The 24907-nt window shown below is 37.1% G+C and overlaps 1 protein-coding gene across 2 annotated transcripts in view; it reads right to left on the bottom strand.

The window, feature by feature from the left end:
• Window positions 1–24907, bottom strand: part of Samuel (SAM-motif ubiquitously expressed punctatedly localized protein) — a 486265-nt gene that overhangs the window by 194737 nt on the left and 266621 nt on the right. For both annotated transcript variants that reach the window (XM_081740453.1, XM_081740454.1), the window contains one exon: window positions 19100–19892. In XM_081740453.1, coding sequence (XP_081596579.1) covers window positions 19100–19892 — 793 coding nt within the window. The remainder of the gene's footprint in view (window positions 1–19099; window positions 19893–24907) is intronic.

The following is a 24907-nucleotide window of genomic DNA, read 5'->3' on the forward strand; positions in this document are numbered from 1 at the left end:
ATATATATATATATATATATATATATATACATTTATCGAGACGAGACAGGTCTTTCATGACAGTTTTTCGGGATGAGATCACCTGCAGATCTTGTCTTATGAGAAATACTAAAAGGCATTATACTAGCAGGCACGGCTCTATCTATGACCGACGCCCGAAGGCGCTTCCATACCAGATCTATCCCCAAGGCTTTATACACTTTTATTCACACTAAACAAATGTTTATGGGCATCGCCAGTGGCATATTTACGATTTTGTTTCGAGGGGGAACTTTGCTAACTTTCGGGGGGAATTTGCCTGAAAATTTGAAAATTCTGCAAGATATTTCTCTCTATAGTAAGATTTCGCGGGGGGGCTTAAGCCCCCCCTAAATACGCCACTGGGCATCGCCATCAGCGAGAGAGAGAGAGAGAAAGATAGCTCTCAAAAATCTTAGTTTTATATTTCATGCTGTTTTGCTCATAAATGTAACACAAAAGCAAACCACTGGCGTGACAGTCCTCGGCAGGCCTGAACCTGCAAGAGCGCCATTTGCTACCGATTGGCGGAACTAAGTCCAGCATAGCAGTGGAACACGTGCTCAGTGCGTCGCGTCACAATGTCTCCAACAACCGTATCAGCAGAAGGAGCTTGTAGACGTAGTTTTTTCACGTGACTCCCCAGTTTGCCTCATGATACTGAATGGACGATAAAGAACTCACCCAAGACCACGCGGACGTGAGCAACCCTCTAACCATTAGACTATGCAGTATGATTTGTAATGATTTGCTTATTTTTAAACGTTGATACACGCTCTTTATGATGTTCGTACAATCACTTTATCGATTTATAAATTCTATATTGTGAATCATTTAACAGTAAAACAGTGTTTAATATCTAAGACTTGGGAGAAATAGTGCTGTTCAATCGAGAAATTTCTCGTTCCGTCCCGTCTTGATGTTCGTCTCATTTTCAAGAAGACAATCACCATGTTTCACGTTTCGTTTCGGATTTGAAAATGCACTTCTTGTCTCATTTTCATTACGAGATTCGATTTCTCATCTCGTGGGCAATACTATATCTAACCAATACCGTAGTTCCACAAAGCATAATGAAACACCTGTTTAAATATAGATTCCATGCTCTCTCTCTCTCTCTCTTTTTTTTTTCAGTTTCAGAATAACACAACATCACTTCAATCGCACTTCACTTTTTAAGAAACAGAAGACGTGCGTCTACATAAACCGTGCATGAGGTTGAATGGAATGACAGAATGGATAAGTTCGTGCTAAACATTCAGTCAGATAAAACACTTACTGATGTAACACTTCTTTTTCTTCCTCTTTTTCTTTCTTTCTTTCTTCCTCTGGCTCACGACATACGTAACTTTGAGTGCCCACCTTTTTTACGAGTTGGATACCTTACCTACCTGTCTGATAGTATGTCCGTATAAGTAATAAACATGGGAGAGGTAAGCAAGATCATGCACGTAGGGAAGGGCAGGCTCTGATTTTATGAAACAACTAGATCACTGCAAAACGAAGTCAAATGATATGTATCAATCGCAGTTTTTCTTTCCAACTTCTGACACCAATTCTTTCCAAGAGGGAGTGGGAAGAGCAAGCATGGATTAAAAAACTTATACCTATGTTGAACTTAATCTTTCGACTTAAAAGGAACCAGGAATGGATTCAGCTAGTATGGATTAAGCACTTATACCTATATTGGACTTAATCTTTTCACTTAATAGGGAGAAGGAACAAATTCAGTTAATATGGATTAAGAGCTTATACATATAGTGGACTTAATCTTTCGAATTCACAGGGAGAAGGAATGAATGGATTCAGCTAGTGTGGATTAAAAGCTTATGCCTATATTGGACTTAATCTTTCGACTTAAAAGGAACAAGGAATGGATTCAGCTAGTATGGATTAAAAAGAGCTTAATTGGTCTTAATCTTTCGACTTAAAGGGAGAAGGAATGGATTCAGCTAATATGGATTAAAAGCTTATACCTACAGTGGACTTAATCTTTCGACTTCATAGGGAGAAGGAATGGATTCAGCTAGTATAGATTAAAAGCTTCTACCTATATTGGACGTAATCTTTTGACTTAATAGGGAAAAGAAATGGATTCAGCTAGTATGGATTAAAAGCTTATACCTATGCTGAACTTAATCAGGAAAAGAAATGGATTCAGCAAATATGGATTAAAAGCGTATACCTATGTTGAACTTAATCTTTCGACTTAAAAGGAACAAGGAATGGATTGAGCTAGTATGGATTAAGAAGAGCTTATACCTGAATTTGACTTAATCTTTCGACTTCATAGGGAGAAGGAATGGATTCAGCTAGTATGGATTAAAAGCTTAGACCTATGTTGGACGTAATCTTTTGACTTAATAGGGAAAAGAAATGGATTCAGCTAGTATGGATTAAAAGCTTATACCTATGCTGAACTTAATCAGGAAAAGAAATGGATTCAGCAAATATGGATTAAAAGCATATACCTACATTAGACTTGATCTTTCGATTTAATGGGGAGAAGGAATGAATTCAGCTAGTATGGATTAAGAGCTTGCTTATACATAATGCAAAATGGCTTCTCTCGTTGGGAATAGAACCCAAGATCATGTGCACGGAAAGCGCGTGCGCTAGCCACTCTTTTTTCAATCTCCTCAACAGACACTTGTCTCCATGGTTTTCTTACTCAATATCTACTTATGGTCTAATATAACACGGACACGAACACCCAAATTGTCTATGAGACTTGAACCCAGGATCGACTATACCTTCAGATCCGAAGCCTAGCACCCCGAAGCCCAGCATCGTAAGAATTAATATTTGACTGTTCCTAGAAAGAAATGAAATATGAAATTTATTTAAATAGAGCCTTGTTTACATTTATGATTCATCTCAGGGAGAAATGTGTTGTTCAGATGATAGAGCAGAACCTTAAGTTATTTTCAGTTCTTTTGGAAATAGTACCTCTAGTGGGTCCATTCCATGCCTTACTAGTTAAACTCAATAGAGAATATTTGACACATCTTAAATCCTAAAGAGATATGCATTATTTCCGTATTTCTGGGGGCCCTAATAGTTAACATTTTACAGAAATAACCCTAGATCACATTTCCATTGAAGAGTTTTTTTTTAATGGGGTGAGCTTTATTTATCTGTACAGTCAGCGACAAAAGTTCTTCCCGTTTAGTAAAATTTATTTCGGGAATAACGGGGTATAGCTGGAACGTACAGAAAATTAAATTCTTTTTAATTTACTGAAAACCGTACTCAAATTGTCCTTCCATTCTGAAGTTATGTATGAAATGAATTGCATCAAACGGAAAGAATTTTTGTAGCTGACTGTACACTGATGATCGTATCGTATCGTATCATATGTGATGTTTCATTTTGAAGTGCCTCTCGACTCGAACAGCCTCCTGCATCCCCCACACAAGTTACGGCACCGCGGAGACCATTTGACTGTTGTCCGCAGCAGCATTATTGTGGTCAGTAAAATTCTGCTAGCAAGAAAATGCTTAAATGTATGGTTTGTGTAAGGAAATCTTTGAGAACTGATTGATGCACACTCGTTTCGCTGATGCTGGTAACATCTCTAGAAGTAGCACAGAATGCGGGAGTGAAAAGATGAGCAAACGTAGGTGATAATGATTGATCGTGAGGTGGAAAACAAGCAGACAATTCGTGTGGAGAAGGGAGAGGGGGGAGAAGCACAAAGAATGAAAAAGAGTGGGCCAACTTTGGAGAGACGAGAAGGGCGAAATTGTAGTAACTGTAACGTAATGCGAGAGGGCAGAGAGGGCACCAGAGTAAAGTGAAAGTGATGGTACTTCAAACATTAGTTTCGTAATTCACTTTTTTTTTTTTACTTACTTTAAATATTAACAGTTGGAGCCACATCTTCTTAACTATGTTGGTTGTAGAAGAAGACGAAAGTACATCACGAATCTTACATATGAGCTCGTAACACACATACACACACACACACACACACTCACACATTCATGCAAATAAACATACTATACCGATACACAATATATAACAATCAAGCCTCACTTCTATATGTGTGTATGTATATACGTATATGTATTAGGGGCGTAAATTCCGCAGCATGAAAACCCGTCATGCATCCATCGAACGATCATCAAGAAGTCATCTTTTGAAACCTGACTTCTAAACACTCTTCTTCATTTACCGCAGACACACCACTCACGCGCCTTACTCGTGCGCACGTTCTAAGGTTCACTTTCTCTATTTATAAATTCCTTCATGATGTATTGCGATGTGTCTATTATCCATTTCGTTTTTTTTTTCTTTCTTTCTTTTACGGTTGGAACAAATGAGAGCATTTAGGGACTAACAAGTCATTGAGTAAATCTTTAGATTAAAAACTAAAATCTGTAGCATGTTGAACAGAGAAACTTAGACGAACAACCGGGGGATTTTGAGTTCAGAAATGTAAGGTCACACACGTTATCTGAATAATAGTTTTAATACCTTCTCGCTATCAGAATGATTGTTCGAATACTGATTCGTTATTGTAATACTTATTCGAATACTGATTCATTATCAGAATGATTGTTCGAATACTGATTCGTTATTGTAACAATTATCAGAACACTGATTCATTATCAGAATGATTGTTCGAATACTGATTCGTTATTAGAACAATGATATTATCAGAATAATTGTTCGAATACTGATTCGTTATTGTAATAATTATTACAACAATAATTCATTATTAGAATGATTGTTCGAATACTGATTCGTTATTGTAATAATTATTAGAACAATGACTTATTATCAGAATGATTATTCGAATACTGATTCGTTATTATAATAACTATTCGAATACCGATTCGTTATCAGAATAATTGTGCTCAAATGCTGATTCGTTATAATAATTATTATTCCAACATTGATTCGTTATCAGAATAATTGTGCTCAAATGCTGATTCGTTATAATAATTATTATTCGAATATTGATTCGTTATCAGAATAATTGTTCGAATACAGTTATTCTGATAATGAATCAGTATTCGATCTATTATTCTGATAACTAATCAGTATTCGATCTATTATTCAGATAAACGAATAATTATTCGAATTAGGAGTTATTATTTGAATTATTTTAACAATTCTACTAATGTGGCCACACATTTCCTAACTTAAAATTCCCGGCTGTTCGTTTAATTTCCTCGGGACTACGTGCTACAGAGTTTAGTTTTTAATCTAAAGATTTATTCGATGACTTGTTAGTCCCTAAATGCTCTCATTTGTTCAAACCTTAAAAAAAAAAAAAAAAAAAAAAATGCACATCCCGGCTCCAGGGGAGATGTAGTTTGCTACTGTTTCCGGCATGAAGCTAAAGAATGAAATTGAATGAATTTCTAGTTTTACGTACCACACTTATCCCTTGTAGGTTACAGAAGACTAATTGATAAAAGTACATGATTAAGAAACAATTGGTGGAATGAGAATGTAGGGGAAGGAATGTGAGAGTTATAGAAATTGTCTACTATAAGCTAACATGGCTGGTATCGAATCTGCAGCCTCTCGTACTAGATGTGAGCGCTATACCACAGAGCTTATCCCCTCTAGGAAGCTAAAATGCAACAGAGATGAAAACACGGTTTCTATTCGCAGCAGGAGTTCATGTGGTTCAGATCCCATGTTAAGCTGTAAGTCCACGTATCATATAGCCTCGCTGCTAAAAGGGGCGGTAAACTGAAAATCAAATCTTTCAGTTTAACGTCCCACGCTTATGCCCATTGCACAGAGGAAAATCCGTTATCCGGACAGCGGTATATTGTATAAAATACGGAATCATTATGTTTACTACGAAAATCAATATGGAGCATGCGTTATCCACATGCTACATACTTTTCCCGTTTAGATGTTACACCAGAGCTACATACGCACTACCCTTAGATGTTACATCATGCCGTTGCAGGATGTATGACAAGTAACGGTCTTTTGTATATTACATACATACACGTATTTTACATACGTCAGCTATATGTTACACACGTCCATCTGTATGTGAGATCCTGACCACGTATATACAGTTCTTTCATTCATACGGAAAGTACGTTTATTCCGAACACTTATACGGAAAATATGTATAAAATATACTTTTTCAGTTATACGTTTGCTGTACATTAAGTCCAAAAACTACAGGATTTACACATGTAACCTACGTTTTTACGTACTCCACATACGTTATTTTTATCTCAGTGTAAGCTAAGTAGATGATTAAGGCAAATGAATAATGCTGAAAGATTTGGTGGAATAAGGATGTGGGAGGAAACGGGGGTGCCCTGAGAAAACCCTCGGACACGATGTTGTCCACCACAAACTTATTATGCCGGGATCAAACCACGGATTCCATATACCAGCAGTAAGCACCCTACCACTGAGGCACCATGACCTCCTCCTCCTGAAAATAAAATCAAATCAGATTAAATCAAATAGAGATTTTTCAAAAAAAAAAAAAAAATCAAGAAAATATCGTTCAGAAAAGGCGAAATTGTTGAAGGAGGCACAGGTAATTGCGCGATTTTGCGTCTCTTAGCGCCGTTTCTGCTTCAAGGAGATGAACCGTGGCTTTTAAAGGGTGACGAATAACTAACCAGTGAATATACAAAGGCCAGAGAATACACTAATCATGTGAAAACGATATGTCTTTGCACACGACACCTTACTGGCTGAGTGACAAGGTGAATATTCATGGGTGACCATCACGAGATGACATTTCCATGTTGTGCAGTTTGAACCAGCCATATAATCACATGCAACCACAACAGCAAACTATATTATAACTTCGGTGCTAAACAAAAAAAATAAAAAAGTTTGTTTTTCTTTTTCTTCACCTTCCAACCGAAGGACAACTGTGTCGTGCAAGAAGAAGGGTATAAAAAAATGAAAGAAAGAAAGAAAAGCAAAGAGGTCATGCCATTTTGTCGAATTCAAAACAAAAATGACTGACACTTCGTCAATAAGCCTTGACCGCAAAATTTTGTGAATTTGTGTGTCAAGACATTTTACCAAAAAGAAAAAATGAGAGAATATTTTTTTTAAATGTTTAATAAAGAAACAAACAATCTTTCTCTCGTGAAATCTTAAAAAAAAAAAGATGAAAGTATCAACTTGTCATGATGTATTCTTTTTCTTTCATTCCTAAAGAAACAATATTCATCGTGGTAATTTTTCGTCAAGAAACAGTCATGGCTTCTAAAAGGAAGGAAAAATATTGTAGTAAATGGATGGATTTTTTTTTTTTTTTTTTTTTTTTTTTTTTTGCAAATGGGGTTGAGGCTAAACTTAAAAATAGTATACAAACTTTCACCTAATATATTTACCTTTTCTTTGTTTGTTTGTTTATTTGTTTATAAATTTATAATTTAATTCATCATTTTAATCATAATTGGCCTTAGGATATGATTAGTTTGCGAATTATACATACTGTATAATTTTGATTGACTCTATACTGAAAAAAAAAAAATCAGTTTTTGAACATAATTTGGATATTTTTTTAAGAAATAAGTTTTGGGCATTGTTTAACATGTCCAAAAATGTCCTAAAGTCTTTGATAAGTGAACAAAAAATGTCCAGAATGTATTTTAACAGTGGTTAATAGCAACAGCTCTTAGAGTATTAAAAAAAAAAAGTAACTTTCAGTTTTACGTCCCACGGTATACTCTAAATGAGATCGTAAGGAACAGAAATGGTGGAATGAAGAATGTAGAAGAAAATGCGAGAACTCAAGAAAACCCATGCATACGATGTTTGTCCATCTCAAAGAACACTTGACGTGAGCTAGGGTCGAACCAGCGACACCACGTACCAAAGGTGAATGTTCCACGGCTGCTACTATAGCCACTGAATCACCACGAGGTTCCCCTAAAGGTCTTCAAAATTTACCTCAATTCTTCTAATGTGATGAATGAGTGTACGGCCACAGAAACTACTTTCAAACAGTGTTAGGACCCACATCACCATTTATATTTACAAGTCGTTGCTGTTCGTACTCTCATTGGACACATCAGAAGTTCAGGCACTTTTTGAGCACTCTTAGGATAAATTCTGTTAACCATTGTTAGGAAGCAGAAGTTCAGATACGTTTTGAACGGTCTTAGAACAGTTCATATTAACCACTGTTGGGAAGCAGAAGTTCAGGTACGATTTGAACACTCTTAGGGGAAATTCTATTGTTAGGAGACAGAAGTCCAGATACATTTTGAACATTCCTAGGACTGTTTTTATTAACTACGGTTAGGAGGCAGAAGTTCAGATGCGTTTTGAACGGTCTTAGAACATTTCATATTACCCACTGTTGGGAAGCAGAAGTTCAGGCACGTTTTGAACACTCTTAAGGTAAATTCTATTAACATTGTTAGGAGGCAGAAGTCCAGATACATTTTGAACATTCCTAGGGCTGTTTTTATTAACCACTGTTAGGAGGCAGAAATTCAGAAACGTTTTGAACGGTCTTAGAACAGTTCATATTAACCACTGTTGGGAAGCAGAAGTTCAGGCACGTTTTGAACACTCTTAAGGTAAATTCTATTAACATTGTTAGGAGGCAGAAGTCCAAATACATTTTGAATATTCCTAGGGCTGTTTTTATTAACCACTGTTAGGAGGCAGAAATTCAGGAACGTTTTGGACGGTCTTGGAACAGTTCATATTAACCACTGTCGGGAAGCAGAAGTTCAGGTACATTTGGAACACTGTTAAGCCAGTTCTTTTTAAATTACTGCTGAGAAGACACATTTTGTGAAAGATATTCCTACAGGTATATATGGACTTGCTATCAACAGAAACATAGGATTAATAATGAGGTAGAAGGATAGATTAATAAGATAAATGAATTGTTCGGTAGACCGCACCGGAAGGTTTAAGATTTGATTTTCTGCCTCAAGTTGGAAGAAGAAAGCGCGAACGGATATTTATGAGAATAAAACTTAACCTACAGATATATGAAACAGTCCAGAAAATGAAATGAAATATTTCAGTTTCGGTCCCTGGATTATACTCTTAAGGATAAGGGAGATGACGATGGAAGAACTGGGAAATGAGAAAATGGGAGGAAACGGAAGTACCCCGGGAAAACCTACGAAGACGGAGGTGTCAAACACAAACTTATTTGTCCGGGGAACGAACCTGGGACTCCACGCACCAGAGGTAAGCACTCTATAACTGAACCATCGTGGTCCCCTATACATAGATGAGAGAATGAGAGAAGCATTAAGCATTAGGTATAAACATATTTTTCTACTTCTGATTTTAGGGAAATGCCTGTTTCCATCTATATTCAGAAGTTGAAGTAAAGCAGAATCTTCGGCGATATTAACGGTGGCTAACGAGGCTGATATACAGTGGCGTATTTACGATTTTGTTTCGGGGGGCTTTGCTAACTTTCGGGGGGGGGACTTTTCCTGGAATTGCGAAAATTCTGCAAGATATTTCATTTACTTTACTATAGTAAATAAGATTTCGGGTGGCTTAAGCCTGGAAGCCTCCCCACCCTTAAATATGCCACTGCTGATATATCATTGTTCATATATGGTAGGCCATATAATAACAGCCCTGGAAAAGAAGTGTTAAAAAGGGAAAAGGTCTACGAAGATCAGCATTGGTTTTAAACACGCCAAAATAGTTGCACATTAGCTCAGGGTTCCGATTAGTTTGCCAGTGTCAGTCTTAAAAATGTGTAAGAAAAATCTATATAAATCATCAATGGGTCTATTCTGATGTAATAATAATAATAATAATAATAATAATAATAATAATAATAATAATAATAATAATAATAATAATAATAGTGATATTACTTTTTTCTCAATAATATTCTGGCACTTTCAGTTGATAACAATTGTCACTTTCAGATTAAGGTTGGTGTAAAGGGACAAGTTTTGCCAATAGATGTCACTACAGTCTTCTTATTTCTCTAATGTATTTTTTACCATTCACGAAAATTTACAATTTCTCTTACAAATTTCAACTTAGAGACTTCAAATTTTTAGAGAAGGAACTTCATAACCTAACGAGGACAACAATCCGTGTCGATTTTTTATTTAGAATTTTCTTCATTGTTGAAACAGTTATATTGTTAAAGGTTTGGATATCCATTTCAACAATCAAGCCATTTCAATAATGAAGAAAATTCTAAATAAACAATCGGCACGCATGTTGCTTTCGATAGGTTATGAAGTTCTTTCTCTAAAAATTTGAAGTCTCTAGGTTGAAATTTATAAGAGAAATTGTGAATTTTCGTGAGAGGTAAAAAATACATGAGAGAGATACGAAGACTATAGTGATATCTATTGGCAAAACTTGTCCCTTTAAACTAACCTTAAGGTACACTAGTTCCTTGTTGGTCGCAATTGTCACATGTCGCAATGGTGGACTTTTAAGTTTAACGTGTCTTTCAAAAGCGAGATTATGTGAGACGTAGATTTGGATACAGCTTAACGAAAAACCCAAATCCATATGAGCTCCAGCCGGGAATTCAACTCGAGAGTCTCGTTTAGGTTTCCCGTGCCAAAGACGCGTACGCTAACCATATAAGCACCAGCGGAGCACGCGACACCTATACATGAGGCACGTACCTTAACCCAGGACTACTTGCGTTAGCCACTCGGCCACCAAAAAAAGAAGAAGAAGAAGAAGAAAAACTTTCATTGGTATAGCCTACCATATAAGCTAAAAGAGATTACTGATTAATGATTATGAAAGAATTTAAACGAAATGAGAATGAGAGAAAGAAAACCTACGTACAGTCAGCGGCAAAAGTACTTTACGCCTGGTAAAATTTATTTTCAGAATAATGGTGGTATATCTGGGACGTACAGAAAATTACTGAAAACTGTAGTCAAACTGTCCAGTCATTCTGAAGTTATTTACGAAATTAATTTCATCAAACGGAAAAAAAAAACTTTTGTCGTTGACTGTACACGATGGTCTCTCTCTCACAAACTCATATGACCAGAAACAGAACCAAAGACTCCTCTTAGAAGATGAGCTACATACCACTAAGCCACTTAGTCCCAAACTGCTTCATTTATCAGGGACACAAAAGCGAATTAAATTGTCAGAAACCATGTTTGTTATCGACCCATAATTCCTAAAAAAAGATGAAGATCTAACCAGCCAAAGCGGTTACATTGTAAGAATCGACCAAGAAATAACAACTAATTTAAAATCACAGAATACGATATTCTCCTTAACAAACGTAGATTCTGTTGAGTAAGGAAGAAATGGCTTTATAACGTCTAATTTATGTATCAATTCTATGGCATTAAGAGCAACGTTACGTCCATTTATATATACTGACCACGAGACTGTCAGCGTATAATGCCCCTTTCGTTTCTACGTGAAATAATTGTACTGCTTGAGTTTCCACGTGCTTGCATTTATTACCTAGAGTTCCAACAGCATTTTAAGAGCTCTTTTCAAAAGCCTCAGTTAGCTCCAATAAAGCGATCGCGTGATTTGAATAAGGACACAATTTTATGCTCTATCTTGTACGTTTTCTTGTACACGGTTACATTTACACTTTTACATTACGGAGATGAGCGTCTCTAAAAGAACACTTCACCAACAAGGTTTGATGCCACAATAGCGGTACTGTACTGAAGCTATATGACAGGGGTGTGCAACTTGGAACAGTGGGCGGGCCAATCACAGAGCACTAAATGGCGTCGCGGGCCTCACTGTAGGTATATCATTTTTAAGACAATCGAAAAGTATAGTATTAAATGATGGAACATGTTCATCGTAATTTGCATCACAATAACACAAAACAACTGTTATACTGGTAACCAAAATATTTACTCACTGAAGAGGAGCAGAATAATGTACAGCTCACAGATGACGAGAAGAACCCTAGCAGAAGTAGTGTGACGTAGGTATGGGCTCGCCCACTTTTCGCACGGGGGTTTCAAATGACACCACGGAATAGTACACATATAACTTTACCGGGAGTAGCAGACGACATCTAAGTATAGACCACAGTTCAAAAACCGAAAATGGGCTTGACCGTGTCGTTGACCTTTTCCCGCTGCCCCTGTTTTAGGGTTCTTCTCGTCATCTGTGAGCTGTATTTAGAACTTTGTCGGTACATCTAGCAATCCTTATACCGAGGGAAATTTCCACCAAGTACCTGCTCTAGCCAAGTGCTTGTCTTCAGGGTGTTACCACGTTTCGCACTGTGTGATCGATGGAAAATGTCCAGTTCACTCTTAACAGGTTTTGTAAAAAAGAAAAATTATAATAATTATTGTTTTCAATAACTGACCAGCGGGCCGGAAGATAGGATTAGGCGGGCAGCATATGGCCCGGGAGGCCGGCAGTTGCACACGGCTGCTATATGACATGCGGATCTACACCTCAATGTAGGATCCGAACCACATGAAATCCCACCTAGAATGGAATAAAGATCTCCAAGATCAAAGATTCGTACGCTAACTTTGAGAACCACACAAGCTTTTAAGTATAAACCAGCTTTGACAGTTGGAATGTACGCAATATCGAGTACACAAATTGGAAATGTAACATCATACTGCTGGTCTTTATATATTCATCTACGTCATAGGCAAAATTAGTAAAACTCAAGGCGATAATAGTAGTAATAAGGGGGCACCGTGGCTCAGTGGTAGAGCAACTTACCTCTTGTGCGTGGGATCCCTGGTTCCATCCCCGACAAAATAAGTTTGTCGTGAACAACATCGTGTTTCGTGTGTTTTCTCGGGGTATTCCCCGTTTCCTTCTACTTTCTTATTCTACTAATTCTTTCATTATCACTCACTTGCCTCAATTATCGTCTCCTTTAGCTTAAAGGGCATAATCGTGGGACGTTAAACTAAAAGATTTCATTTCATTTTTTCTAAGATCACTTGAAATGCCATAAGAAGTCAATAATTTTATTCCGATCTTTCTGTGAAAGGTTATATATCTAAATCAATGTAAAACTTTCACATCAAACAGACCCTATGAAAATTTATCAAAATTTATCAAAAATTAAAATATTGCAAGTATGTACCATTTATTATTCATAAAATTGGAAACAGTTGTGATTATCTCAATGAAAATTCGGTATCTGAGAACTAGTGCTCTCAACGGGTCGGGTCGGGTCGGGTTGAAGACCCACCCGACCCGACCCGTGACCCGAATTGGCCGACTCGATGACCCGACCCGACCCGAGTGACCCGACCCGTGATCCGATCTGATTGACCTGACCCGACAACCCGACCCGAGCTGACCCGATTGACCCGACCCGAATAACCCGATCCGAGCTGACCCGACTGACCCGACCCGTTTGAGAGCACTACTGAGAACAAAGAAACAAAAAAAGAACAAGAATTTCAGGAATAAAAAAAAATGCATCAAAATATTGCGAATCTTGGCGAAGGTTGTGGATCAGGGGCCATAAAATTTTTGAATGGCTCCTAAATCGAGTTTTCTTTCTTTCTTTTTAACGAAATAAGCACATCATACTGACTTAAGTGATAGTTTGGGTTTAGCTACACAATATGTAGTTCTCCAGAAATAAGGCCTACAAGAAAATTTTTGATTCAAATATAATGGATCTTTCGATGCAAAATTGGATCAGGGAGCCACAAAATTTTTGAACGTCGCCTAAATCGAGTTTTCGTACTTTTTACGGAATAAGGATATCATACTGAGTTAAATAATAGTTTGCGTTTGGCTACACTATATGCAGCTCTCCAGACACAAGACCTACAAGAAAATTTTTGCCTGAAATATATTGGATCTTTTGATCAAAAAAGAAAAAAGAAAGAAAAATTGCAAAACTAAACTACGTGGTAAGACAAGATTAGAAGCGTAGTACAATATACATTTGCATATGTGTTACCAGATAGATTTATTGAATCTTATTTACATGTGCTAGTAAGTGACTGCCACGTGATTAACCGCCATTTGTATCCATTTCCGAAGGCGTGCTACAGAACAGTCTACGTGTGGTACTACTAATAATAACGACCTAACTGGTTCACAATTATCAAGATCTTACATCTGAAACGATTGCAAAAGCCGAAATATAAATGACTGATGGCTATCCTTGTCAGTACTACTATATGGTGTCAAGATCTTTTTTTTGAGATTTACAAAACTTCCGCCTTTTGCCTACATAAACTTCAAAACACGATCGAACGTGTAACGTGATATATAGAAGTTAGTGTTAACGTAGTAGTACTTCGGGTGGGAAGTGGGGAGTGGAGAGAGAGAGATTGTCAAGGTTTCATTTTTTTTTTTTCAATCTAATAACACAATAGTTATCTTATTAACCCGATCCGTCAATATAGAAGACAAGAATACACGTGTCTTAGTTTAATACCTTTTTTATTTTCATTATGTGCAATAATAAATTACTTTTCTGTTATTTATCGATTCTCTCTCTCTCTCTCTCTCTCTCTCTTCTACCATTATTTCATTATTTCTACGTATCAATGCCTGACTTCGACACACACACACACACGTATATATATATATATGGAAGGAAATAAATAACCTGTTATGGTGGTGGGTACTTAATATTCAGGATACACGGTACTTAAAAAATCAGATTGTTAACAGTCATCTATTACATAAGTGTGGTTTTACTGAAATTTTCCAGTTCAATTTTTATAATTCATGATTTTGTACGGTCTCTCTCTCTCTCTAAAAATGGCGCCTACAGACAACAGAGCGCTACTGTATTCTACAGGTCAAAATAAAGCGAAAATGTATAACGGAATATCCTCCCGGGCATTCTTTAGCCGCTATGGAGAATCAAAAATTCTCTATGTAGTAACGTCGCAGATTAACCTAGAACTAATAACATTGTTCTTCGAACTCATCAAGCAGTTATATCGATTGGTATGCTAATAGGTGCTTCTAAAGTCAATGTCTACCGACTTTAATTGCCACCTCGAAAGAATTGATGTACCTTTCTGGAGGATTGGTAGGTCTATTCTATAGTTCTCTATCTAAGACGTTGCCACATAGCGCAATTCGCGTCTCCAGATGAGGTGCCAAAAGGTATATAATTATATATATTTTTCGCCTTATTTTGACTTGTATAGAATATTGCTCTGAAGTCTATTGGTGCTATTTTTAGAACACCCGATATATATATTACTGTCTTTTTCAAGATCTTGCTTATTGCGTCGCAAACTGCTAAACGACTTTAAATTTGCATAGCACTTTATAGGTTTCGTATAGCATTTTCGGCAATAATGCCTAATAATAATTGATAATAATAATAATAATAATAATAATAATAATAATAATAATAATAATAATAATAATAAAGGTATTAATTATAATATTTTATTCTTTTAGTCAGACACGGAACAAAATACATGGAGGTTCGTTGGGGTCATAATACTGTGAATTATGGATGCGTCAAAATATTATACAATTCTTTCGACAAAGTAGATACTTTCAAATAGACCTATCTAAGATCAATGTTAACACACCAAAACTATATCCATGAAGAAATAAAAAATTCGACTAAAAGCGGGAAATTCGTCTTATTATTCAATTCATAAGCTTTTGTCATCATGAATTCTGTCGAGGAATTTGAAGCTTAAAATATATAAAACGATAGTGATGCATGTTGTGTTGTATGGTTTCGAAACATGATCGCTTATTCTGAGGGAAGAACGCAGACTAAACGTATTTGAGAAGAAAATCCAGAGACAAATATTCGGACCCAAAAGGAACGGGAATGAGGAATGGCGGAAACTTTATAACGAGAAACTACATAATTTACACAGTTTACCAAACATTGTTAGGGCCATCAAATCAAGGAGGCTCAGCTGGTTATGTCCATTGGACCAAAGGAAATGGATTATTAATGAACGTAAATAATTATGAAATTAATTTTTTTGTGGTTGCCCACCGAGAATCGAACCCGGTACCACATGCATCAAATACGCACGCGCAAAACGACCATGGTGGACAGCAAGGGCGCCGATCCTGGAGGGTCCAGGGGGTCCGGGCCCTCCCAAAGCTCATGTGGGTCCCCCTATTGTATTTATGAATATACAATATTTTGTATAATTTGAATGCAATTTATTTTTAAATCCTCATGTATATACCTTCTGCATCTGAACCCCCCCCAAAAAAAAATTTACAGAGAAATCGGCGCCCTTGGTGGACAATGGTGGTAGCTACGAGGACTATAATTAATCATGATTACACGTAGACGCATCGCATTTAGCGATCTGGTTTTTTGTTTGCATTGCATTTCTAGGATTTTATGTAGCAAACTGTGATAACATTGAAACATTGAAATAATACATTACAAATAAATATTACACATACGATTAGCCTTGCATTTTTATTAATAAAAAAATATCAGTCAGCTTAATTTATTAGCCTTCCTTTCTCGAGGTTTTCTTTTCTCACCATGAGATGTATCAGCTGTAAAAAATTGCATTGTAAAAATGGCATAAGAATTATGCATAAAACAGTGAAATATAATTACCGTATCAAGAAAATTTATACCTCGTCCACTTCATAACGATTTTTTTTTTTTCAATAATATACGTCTCAACGCCATGGAATATAAAAGGTCAGAAGATATGGCTGAATTATGTCTGTATTTGTACCACAGACACTCTACTTCGAGTTTTCGTATTTTGTACGGAATAAGCACATTATACCGAGTTAAGTGCTAGTTTGGGTTTGGCTACACTATATGTAATTCTACAGATATGAGGCCTACAATCAGGGGCGGATCCAGGGGGGCGATCGCCCCCCCCCCCAGAAGAGAAAACTTTTTTATTTTATATAGCATAAATAAAACCCATCCCAAAGTTTGGAGCCCTTAAAAGTAGCAGTATGACAACCTACCGCCCCCCCCCAGAAGTCGGTCCTGGATCCACCCCTGGCTACAATAAAATTTTTGATTGAAATATATTGGATCTTTTGATCGAATAAAACCAATGAATTTTACTCACTGGGGTCTAGTGTAGAAGAATTAAAATAGCAAGTGTTTACAAGCAGAAGAGAAAAAATTAACGCATTTAATTTTTTTCTTGTTCTTTCCTGATACAGTTTATACATTGCTTTGAAACTTACACGATTTATTGTGAATTCTGTGAGTTATTCATTTTTTCATCACTATATTCCCGGTAAGAGCAGCTAATTGCAAGAAATTTGTGAAGAGAATAATTTATTAAAAAAAAAAATCTCGGAAAATTCCCTCACATCTTCGAACTTATATACAGAGTGTTACAAAAAAAATGTCATATAATGTTGAGAATAGATTTCTCAGATCAAAATAAGAAAAAAAAGTCATATGGACCAGTGGTCGGAAATACATACGGTAGTTTCGTAGTTCTAGGGTGCCGAAAATGTGAAGAAATGAACTTTAAAGCTCCATAGTTTCACTACTATAGGGCTGATCGTAGTCGGGTCAAGACATCACTGAGGAACTAGTATCTGAACTATCCAAATAACCATCTTTCAGAACCTCCCGTACTTGCATAATCACTTTTTAGAAAGACTGTTTCAGAGTATTTGATCACTCTCCACCTACCTCTCTAAAAATTGCTGAGCAAGTACTGGAGCATTCTTAAAACCTGGATATTTGGATGGTTCATACCAGTTCCTCAGTACTGTTTTGACCCGATTACGATAGGTCTCATAGTAGTGGAGCTATATGAACTTCTAAAGTTCACTTGTTTCACGTTTGCGGCACCGTATAACTCCGAAACTATCCATTTTCGAGCACAGGTCCATATGAACTTTTTTTTTTCTTATTTTGATGTAAGGAATTTGTTTCCAAAATATTGACACATTTTGGTAACACCCTGTATATTACGACGGTCACCTTTGGCACCATTTGAAGCATTGTTTGATTAAAAAGCGAATGAGATAGAAATTATTCTTGATACGTTGATTACAGCAGGAACTATAGCTGATTATCGATTTTCATTATGTTTTATTAATGAGATTTATTTACCGCTTAAATGGGTTAATGCTCTGGGAGGCAGTCACAACAAACATACCAGGCGACTTCGTATGTATATAACCTCCAATGTTATTTTCTATTTTAACAATATCAATAAATCAAAATTTTCTTATAATTTTCTATTCTGTATAAACGCGACTCGAGATGCAGGCTCGCTTACCTCTGGTGCGTGTGGTGCCGGGTTCTTTCCCCAGCCAAGTAAGTTTGTGGTGGACAACATTGTATCCGTGGGTTTCCTCGGGGTACCCCCGTTTCCTCCCACTTTCTTACTCCACACAATTCTTCCATCATCACTCACTTGCTTTAATCATCGTCTCTTTAGCCTAAAGGACATAAACGTTGGACGTTAAAGTGAGAGATTTATTCATATAAACCCGCATTAACAATTACTTGACACAATTCGTGGCGAGTGGTATCCACTTGTCCCAGATCTCATCGACGACTTGCTGGATACCGTGTCACGTAGGGGTGAAGCTATGTGGTCACAAAGGGGACTCCAGCAAGTACTAACTCCATCATCAGAAATGGTTCCTTCTGGGCAGTGGTACGTATCCACTTGTCACAGGATCTCATCGACGACTTGCTGGATACCGTGTCACGTAAGGGTGAAGCTACGTGGTCACAAAGGGAACTCCAGCAACTACTAACTCCATCATCAGAAATGGTTCTTTCTGGGCAATGGTACATATCCACTTGTCACAGGATCTCATCGACGACTTGCTGGATACTGTGTCACGTGGGGTGAAGCTACGTGGTCACAAAGGGAACTCCAGCAACTACTAACTCCATCATCAGAAATGGTTCTTTCTGGGCAATGGTACATATCCACTTGTCACAGGATCTCATCGACGACTTGCTGGATACTGTATCACGTGGGGGTGAAGCTACGTGGTCACAAAGGGGACTCCAGCAACTACTAACTCCATCATCAAAAATGGTTCCTTCTGAGCAGTGGTACGTAGCAATAGCCATAGCCTACTTTTTCGGGAGTCTCTTTACTTATTTCAGTAAAGTACCTAGGTTTATTTGAACACTGAAATTAATATAATTACTTATACACTTTGGATTATACGAATGAATATCAGAGTAAAATATTGTCTTTGTACTTACCTCAGAATATTCGGCACAGATATCAATGGAGGACACAAATTGGCACACGTCATCCACAGTCCAATGAGATACACTTTGACTTTCCGCGGAACACGGTTTGTCTGTACAAAGAGACAAGCATGGAGTATGCGGACTAAGTAACCCACTAATGTTATTGTTATTATTATTATTGTTGTTACCACTACCAACAGTACTTGCACTATTAATCGTTGCACTGGGAGCAATTTTTGGTCTTGGAGATACACTTTTTCTATCTTTTCTCAGGACGTCCGTGGGTGGCGTCACTCCCGCAATTTCACTTTGTCTGAACGCACCATAAACGCTCCCGCCTGAACTTAAGTAACACTTACTACTGTTGTCAGACCGAACTTTTTTGTTCATTGACGACGAAAGGTCCAACGGACTTGTTGAGGCCTCTGAGGGTCTCTTAATTGCACCTTTCAAGTATGTTTCTAACTGGGAAGCACTTTGGGCACTTGCAGACCTTACCATATTGAGAAGGGCCTGCGTTGAGCTCATGTCAATTAAAGGAAAACTATTAAGAGCACTGAAATTGGCTGCTCCTGCGAGGAGGGGAGTCTGAGCTTGTTGGAGATCATTCTTCTTGCTGTTCGTGTCGCTGGATTCTTTTACAGCGGACGAGGACGTTGCAGATGTAGCGGTTGCAGCTGCCGCCGCCGCTGCAGATGTCGCTGCCAGTGGAGCCAAACCCAAAAGAGGTGTTGCTGTTTTAAATGGAAATCGGCTGTCCAAACCACTGAGGAAACCATTTCTGGACGGGGTACTGAAGTAACTGTAAAGAAAGTTATTGTATGAATTACTTCTGCAAACATTGGTTATCATAAAGCACGAAAAAAGTCACTATAAAATATTGTACATGTAACTGGAAATAAGATATTTGAGTAAAACTAATCCTTATTTTAAAAAACAAATGAGTTTCATTTAACATTGAAAAACTAAAATCGGAAATTGCAAATTTATTACTTCTGCTTGCAATAGAAGGACAGTTAGACATGGAACCTGTTCTTCAGACCCTGAATCCATATCAGAAACAGTTTTTTTTTTCGCTATCTCTTACGATCATTACCATATATAGGAATAAGTAATGCAACCTCGAGCTGGTTTCAGTAGAAGAATAAAAGCTGAGATAAAAGTTATTCTTGGCATCCTGAATCCGTATCAGAAACAGTTTTTCGCTATCTCTTACAATCATACAGGAATCAATACTAAACCAGAAGTTAGTTTCAGCAGGAGAATAAAACCTGAGGTAAAATCTATTATTGGGATCCTGAATCCATACCAGAAACAGTTTTTTTAATAACTTTTACAATCATTACCCATATAAGAATCATTACTGAAAACAGGAAATGGTTTCAGTAGAAGAACAGAAACTCAGGTAAAATATATTGTTGGCATCCTGAATCCATATCAGATACAATTTTTCGCTATCTCTTACAATCATTACCATACAGGAATCAATACTGAAACTGGACGTTGGTTTCAGTAGAAGAACAAAAGCTGAAATAAAATCTATTCTTGAGATCCTGAATTCATACCAGAAACATTTTCCGCTATCCCTTACAATAATTACCACACAGGAATCAATACTGAAGCCAGAAGTCGGTTTCAGTAGAAGTAAATAGCTGAGGTAAAATCTATCCTTGGTATACTAAATCCATATCAGAAACATTTTTCGCTATCTCCTACAATCATTGATTGTAAAATTGTAATTTTAGTTGTAAAAATTCTAAAATTTCCTATTTAAGGTGATTGTGAAGGCTCTATTATGGCCAATAGATGTTAGAGCAGCTTGTTTCTCTTATCTTTCCAACGTTGATGGAGCATCAACATTCAAAATAATTTGATCAAATTCAAAACATGAATATTCAAATACTTTGCCCCAAACAGTGATGCCATGGGTCATGACTTCTATCCGAGTCTGGTCTCGCTTTTCGGACCTAGTTGACCTGGGCAGACCCAGCGACCCAGTTATTATGCCTTTCCGCAGGTCCTGGAACTTTTTCTTTTTTTTTTTTATTTAAGTTTAGGCCTGGAAACGTTTCTTCCACGTTTCTCGATCTTCAGCTTCTTTTTTAACTTCCAATATTTTCTTCTATTTTTCAAATCATCGATCAGTTGTGTTCTTCTTCCTGTTCCTCGCTTTCCTTCCGTCTTTCCTTCTATGGCGATACGAAGAAGATAATTTCTTCGGAAGACGTGTCCAATCCAATTGGCCTTCCTACGAAGAATGCTAGCTAGAGGCGTCCTCTTCTCTCCTATCCGTTTCAAAATATCCCCATTTGTTACTTTCTCTGTCCATTTTATCTTCTCCATCTTCCTCCAACACCATATTTCAAAGCTTTGTAAATATTTCTTCTCTAACTTCCATAATGTCCAAGTCTCTGAAACAATACTCCGTACATAGGACTTGACCAACTTTTTCCTTAGTCCAATATTAAGGCTGCTAGTTAAGAGTGATCTTTTCTTGTTGAATGCTTCTTTGGCTGTAGCAATTCTTGACCTGATCTCTTTGGTCCAGTAAGCGTCTCTCGTCAAAATACTTCCCAAATACTCGAAATTATGGACCTCTTCAAATTCTATTTGTTCTACTTTGACCCATGCCGGCGCGTTTCCATATTATATTCTCATGATTTCCGATTTTTCGATGTTGATTTTCATTCTGTATAGTTTCCCAGTTTGAACTATGTCAATCATTTCCTGCAGCCCTTTTCTGCAGCGAGTCTCGTGGGTCATGGGTCTGACTGTCCTGGGTCTTCCAGGTCACCAAGTATGGTGGGTCATGGATCTTATTGTCCTTGGGTACTGCGGGTCACCGGATCTGGTGGGTCGTGGATCTGACTGCACTGGCTCTTCCGGGTCACCGGATCTGGTGGGTCATGGGTCGGACTCTCCCTGGTTCTTCCGTGTCATGGGTCACTCCAGGTCACCGAGTCTGAGAGTCATGGTTCTGACTGTCCCTCGGTCTCCGGGTCACGAGTCACTTCGGATCATAGGTCTGCCCGGATAACCGAGTCTGGTAGGCCATGGTTCTAACTTTTCCTGGCTCTTCCAGGTCAAAGGTCACAAAGCTTTCTGACCCATTTCATCTCTGGCTGCAAAAGAAACTGAATCAATAAACAGAGTAGTTTTTTAAAATTATTTTACTATATTCATTGTAAAATGAACTTAATTTTTCTCTTCAGAAACAAGTTCCCAACAATAAAACTATCTCAACTAAGAAAACAAAGCAAATATCAAACACCTGCAAGGATTATTCTTTGATTCGTGATTCAACTTGTTTTTAGGACGACGTTTAAATATTGATCTATTGAATTCGACTGAATTATTTTGAATATTGTATTGGAAAAATAGAGAAAACATACTGGCATCTGTTGGGCATAATCGGGCATTTACAGTCATCTTAATTGAATTCTCTGTATTTCTTTTAATTGTCTGTAGTAAAAGTGATCTTGTTTTCAGCATATATTTATTAAATCCGCCCTTTTTTAATAGTAAACAAAAGCTATTTTATAGATTTTTTAAAACTCATAACATAACCTTTTTTTGATGACTTCCTCAATTATCAGGGTTATGTCCAGGACTCATTAGTCCATAAATAATTTAATTGGTTGGTTGAACTGAGCTATAGCATCCTTTCCAGCTGCGAGTCTATATGAGACATGGACCTAGAGCCTCAGGTAGGTTCCAAACTACATGACCTCCCGCAGGGAATTGAACTCCTGATAATTCAAGTCAGTATCACAACTCCTGATACCATGTTATAGTATTGGTCATGAAATGTTAATTTATCAAATATAAACACAATCGTTAAACAGTTGGTTTTCAGAAATTTGTACTTTTTAAATTTTACCCCTTTTGTAAATTACCCTTATTATTGAGGGTACAAAATAAAATTCCCGTCTCGTTGGAGAACTTTACAAAAAACAAAGAAAGGAAGGAAAAGAAAAGAAAAAAGAAAAGAAAAGAAAAGAAAAAAGAAAAGAAAAGAAAAGAAAAGAAAAGAAAAGAAAAGAAAAGAAAAGAAAAGAAAAGAAATACTCAAGTTAAAAGTTTGATTCGGGTACACTGAGCAGTATGGTCTCTAGGCGAGTATATATACAAAGTCTGTCAGAAAAGTAATGTCATACATTTTATTGTGAAGTAACTGTACACTCATGTCCAAAATTATCGTCGCATGTCTATAAATATGTTTTTGTAGGAATATAATTTGCTAACGAATTTGTCCGGTATTTCTTATAATGTTAGTATATGTATAATCACCAAAGACATGTGCGTGGCAAATTTCATGTTAAAAGAGCAGTAAATAAGAACAATAGAACGAAAATAAAACTTTCTTCTCCATTAAGCAACATTTTGTTTTACTCACTCTAATTTTCGTATTTAAAATTCTTTTGCTATGAAATTTACCACAAACATACATTTCCCAATTATACACATAGTATCAGTATTAAAAGTACCTTGCAAAATCATTAACACATTATATTGTTACAAGAAGACAGCTATAGATATGCGACTATCATTTTGGACATGAGTGTACGTTGCACCGCCCTCTATCCACCTGTATCGATGGAGGTGTAAGTTAACTACCAACCAAGTGCTTGCTTCAGTTGACTCCGAGCTCTCGGAATGAAGGACGGGCAATTTTGTAAATCTCTGTTCCGTCTCTTGTACAAATCCTAATGCAGTGCTCACTGAAACAAAGATACGCAATCAAGTCTTGCGTGAAACTCGGCAAGTCTTCACGAAAACTTTTCTAATAGTTCAACAGGCTTTCGGGAATAAGTCTTTCCGAACTATCACAAAGGCAAGTCTACTGATGACATAAGGCGTTTTAGGAAGACCGTAATGAGGTCGATGTTGAAGCCCGCGCTGAATGCCCGTCAACAATCTCAAACGACGAAAATATGACTCGTGTGAAAGAACTTTTGCAAACAGATTATCGAATGAGTTCGTTTAATGGCTGTCACGTTTGAAATCCCTCCCTGAAAGGACATCGTTACAAAACAATTGAGGAGGTGAAAGCAGGTTGTGAAATGGCTTCGAAATCCCGTTGGCAAAGATATATCGACTCAGGAGGAGAGCATTTTGAAGAATTTTAACACACTTTTAAATTATATCGTACATTTTTATACGATAGGGTAGTATAAATTAATACGGTTTGAGTTGAGTTGAATTTGAGTTTAACGTCCCGTTCAGCAGCGAAGCTGTATGAGACGTGGACCTACTGATTAACGTGGAATCCGAACAACATGAGCTCCCACCGGGAATCGAACCCGGGCCTCCCACGCCAAAGGCGCGTACGCTAACCGCTTAGCCACGGGGGAGCTCTTAATACGATTTAAAAAATACTAATAAAGCTATTTGCTTCGTGTCTTCCAAGCTTGAAAGCATTGTAGAACACGTTACGTATGGTTTCACACGCCTTTCTGCGTCGAGACAGGGATGATGACGTCTTAACTTAAAAAATATTTTTTTATTAGGACTATTATTATTATTTTTTGCCGGTCTTACTTTTCACCTAGAAGATTGAAATTTTGCGCACATATTCAGTGCACCGCATAGTATTTTTCAGAGTTGTTTAACATCTCTGCGTTAACACAGGGGAAAAGAGGGGGCAGAAAAATTAAAAAGGATATTTTTTTAACAAAAATTCCTTTTTTCGCGATTTTTCCGCCTTAGATACATGATGAAGACATATAAATGGTATCGTTTGAAAGAATATTCTATTCTAAAGAGGACGATATACAATCATGATGCTAGGATAATTAGGGATGGTGCTGTAGTTGC

The sequence above is a fragment of the Thermobia domestica genome, chromosome 15 (assembly GCF_964235325.1).
Source record: "Thermobia domestica chromosome 15, izTheDome1.hap1.1, whole genome shotgun sequence".
Taxonomy (NCBI): Eukaryota; Metazoa; Arthropoda; class Insecta; order Zygentoma; family Lepismatidae; genus Thermobia; species Thermobia domestica.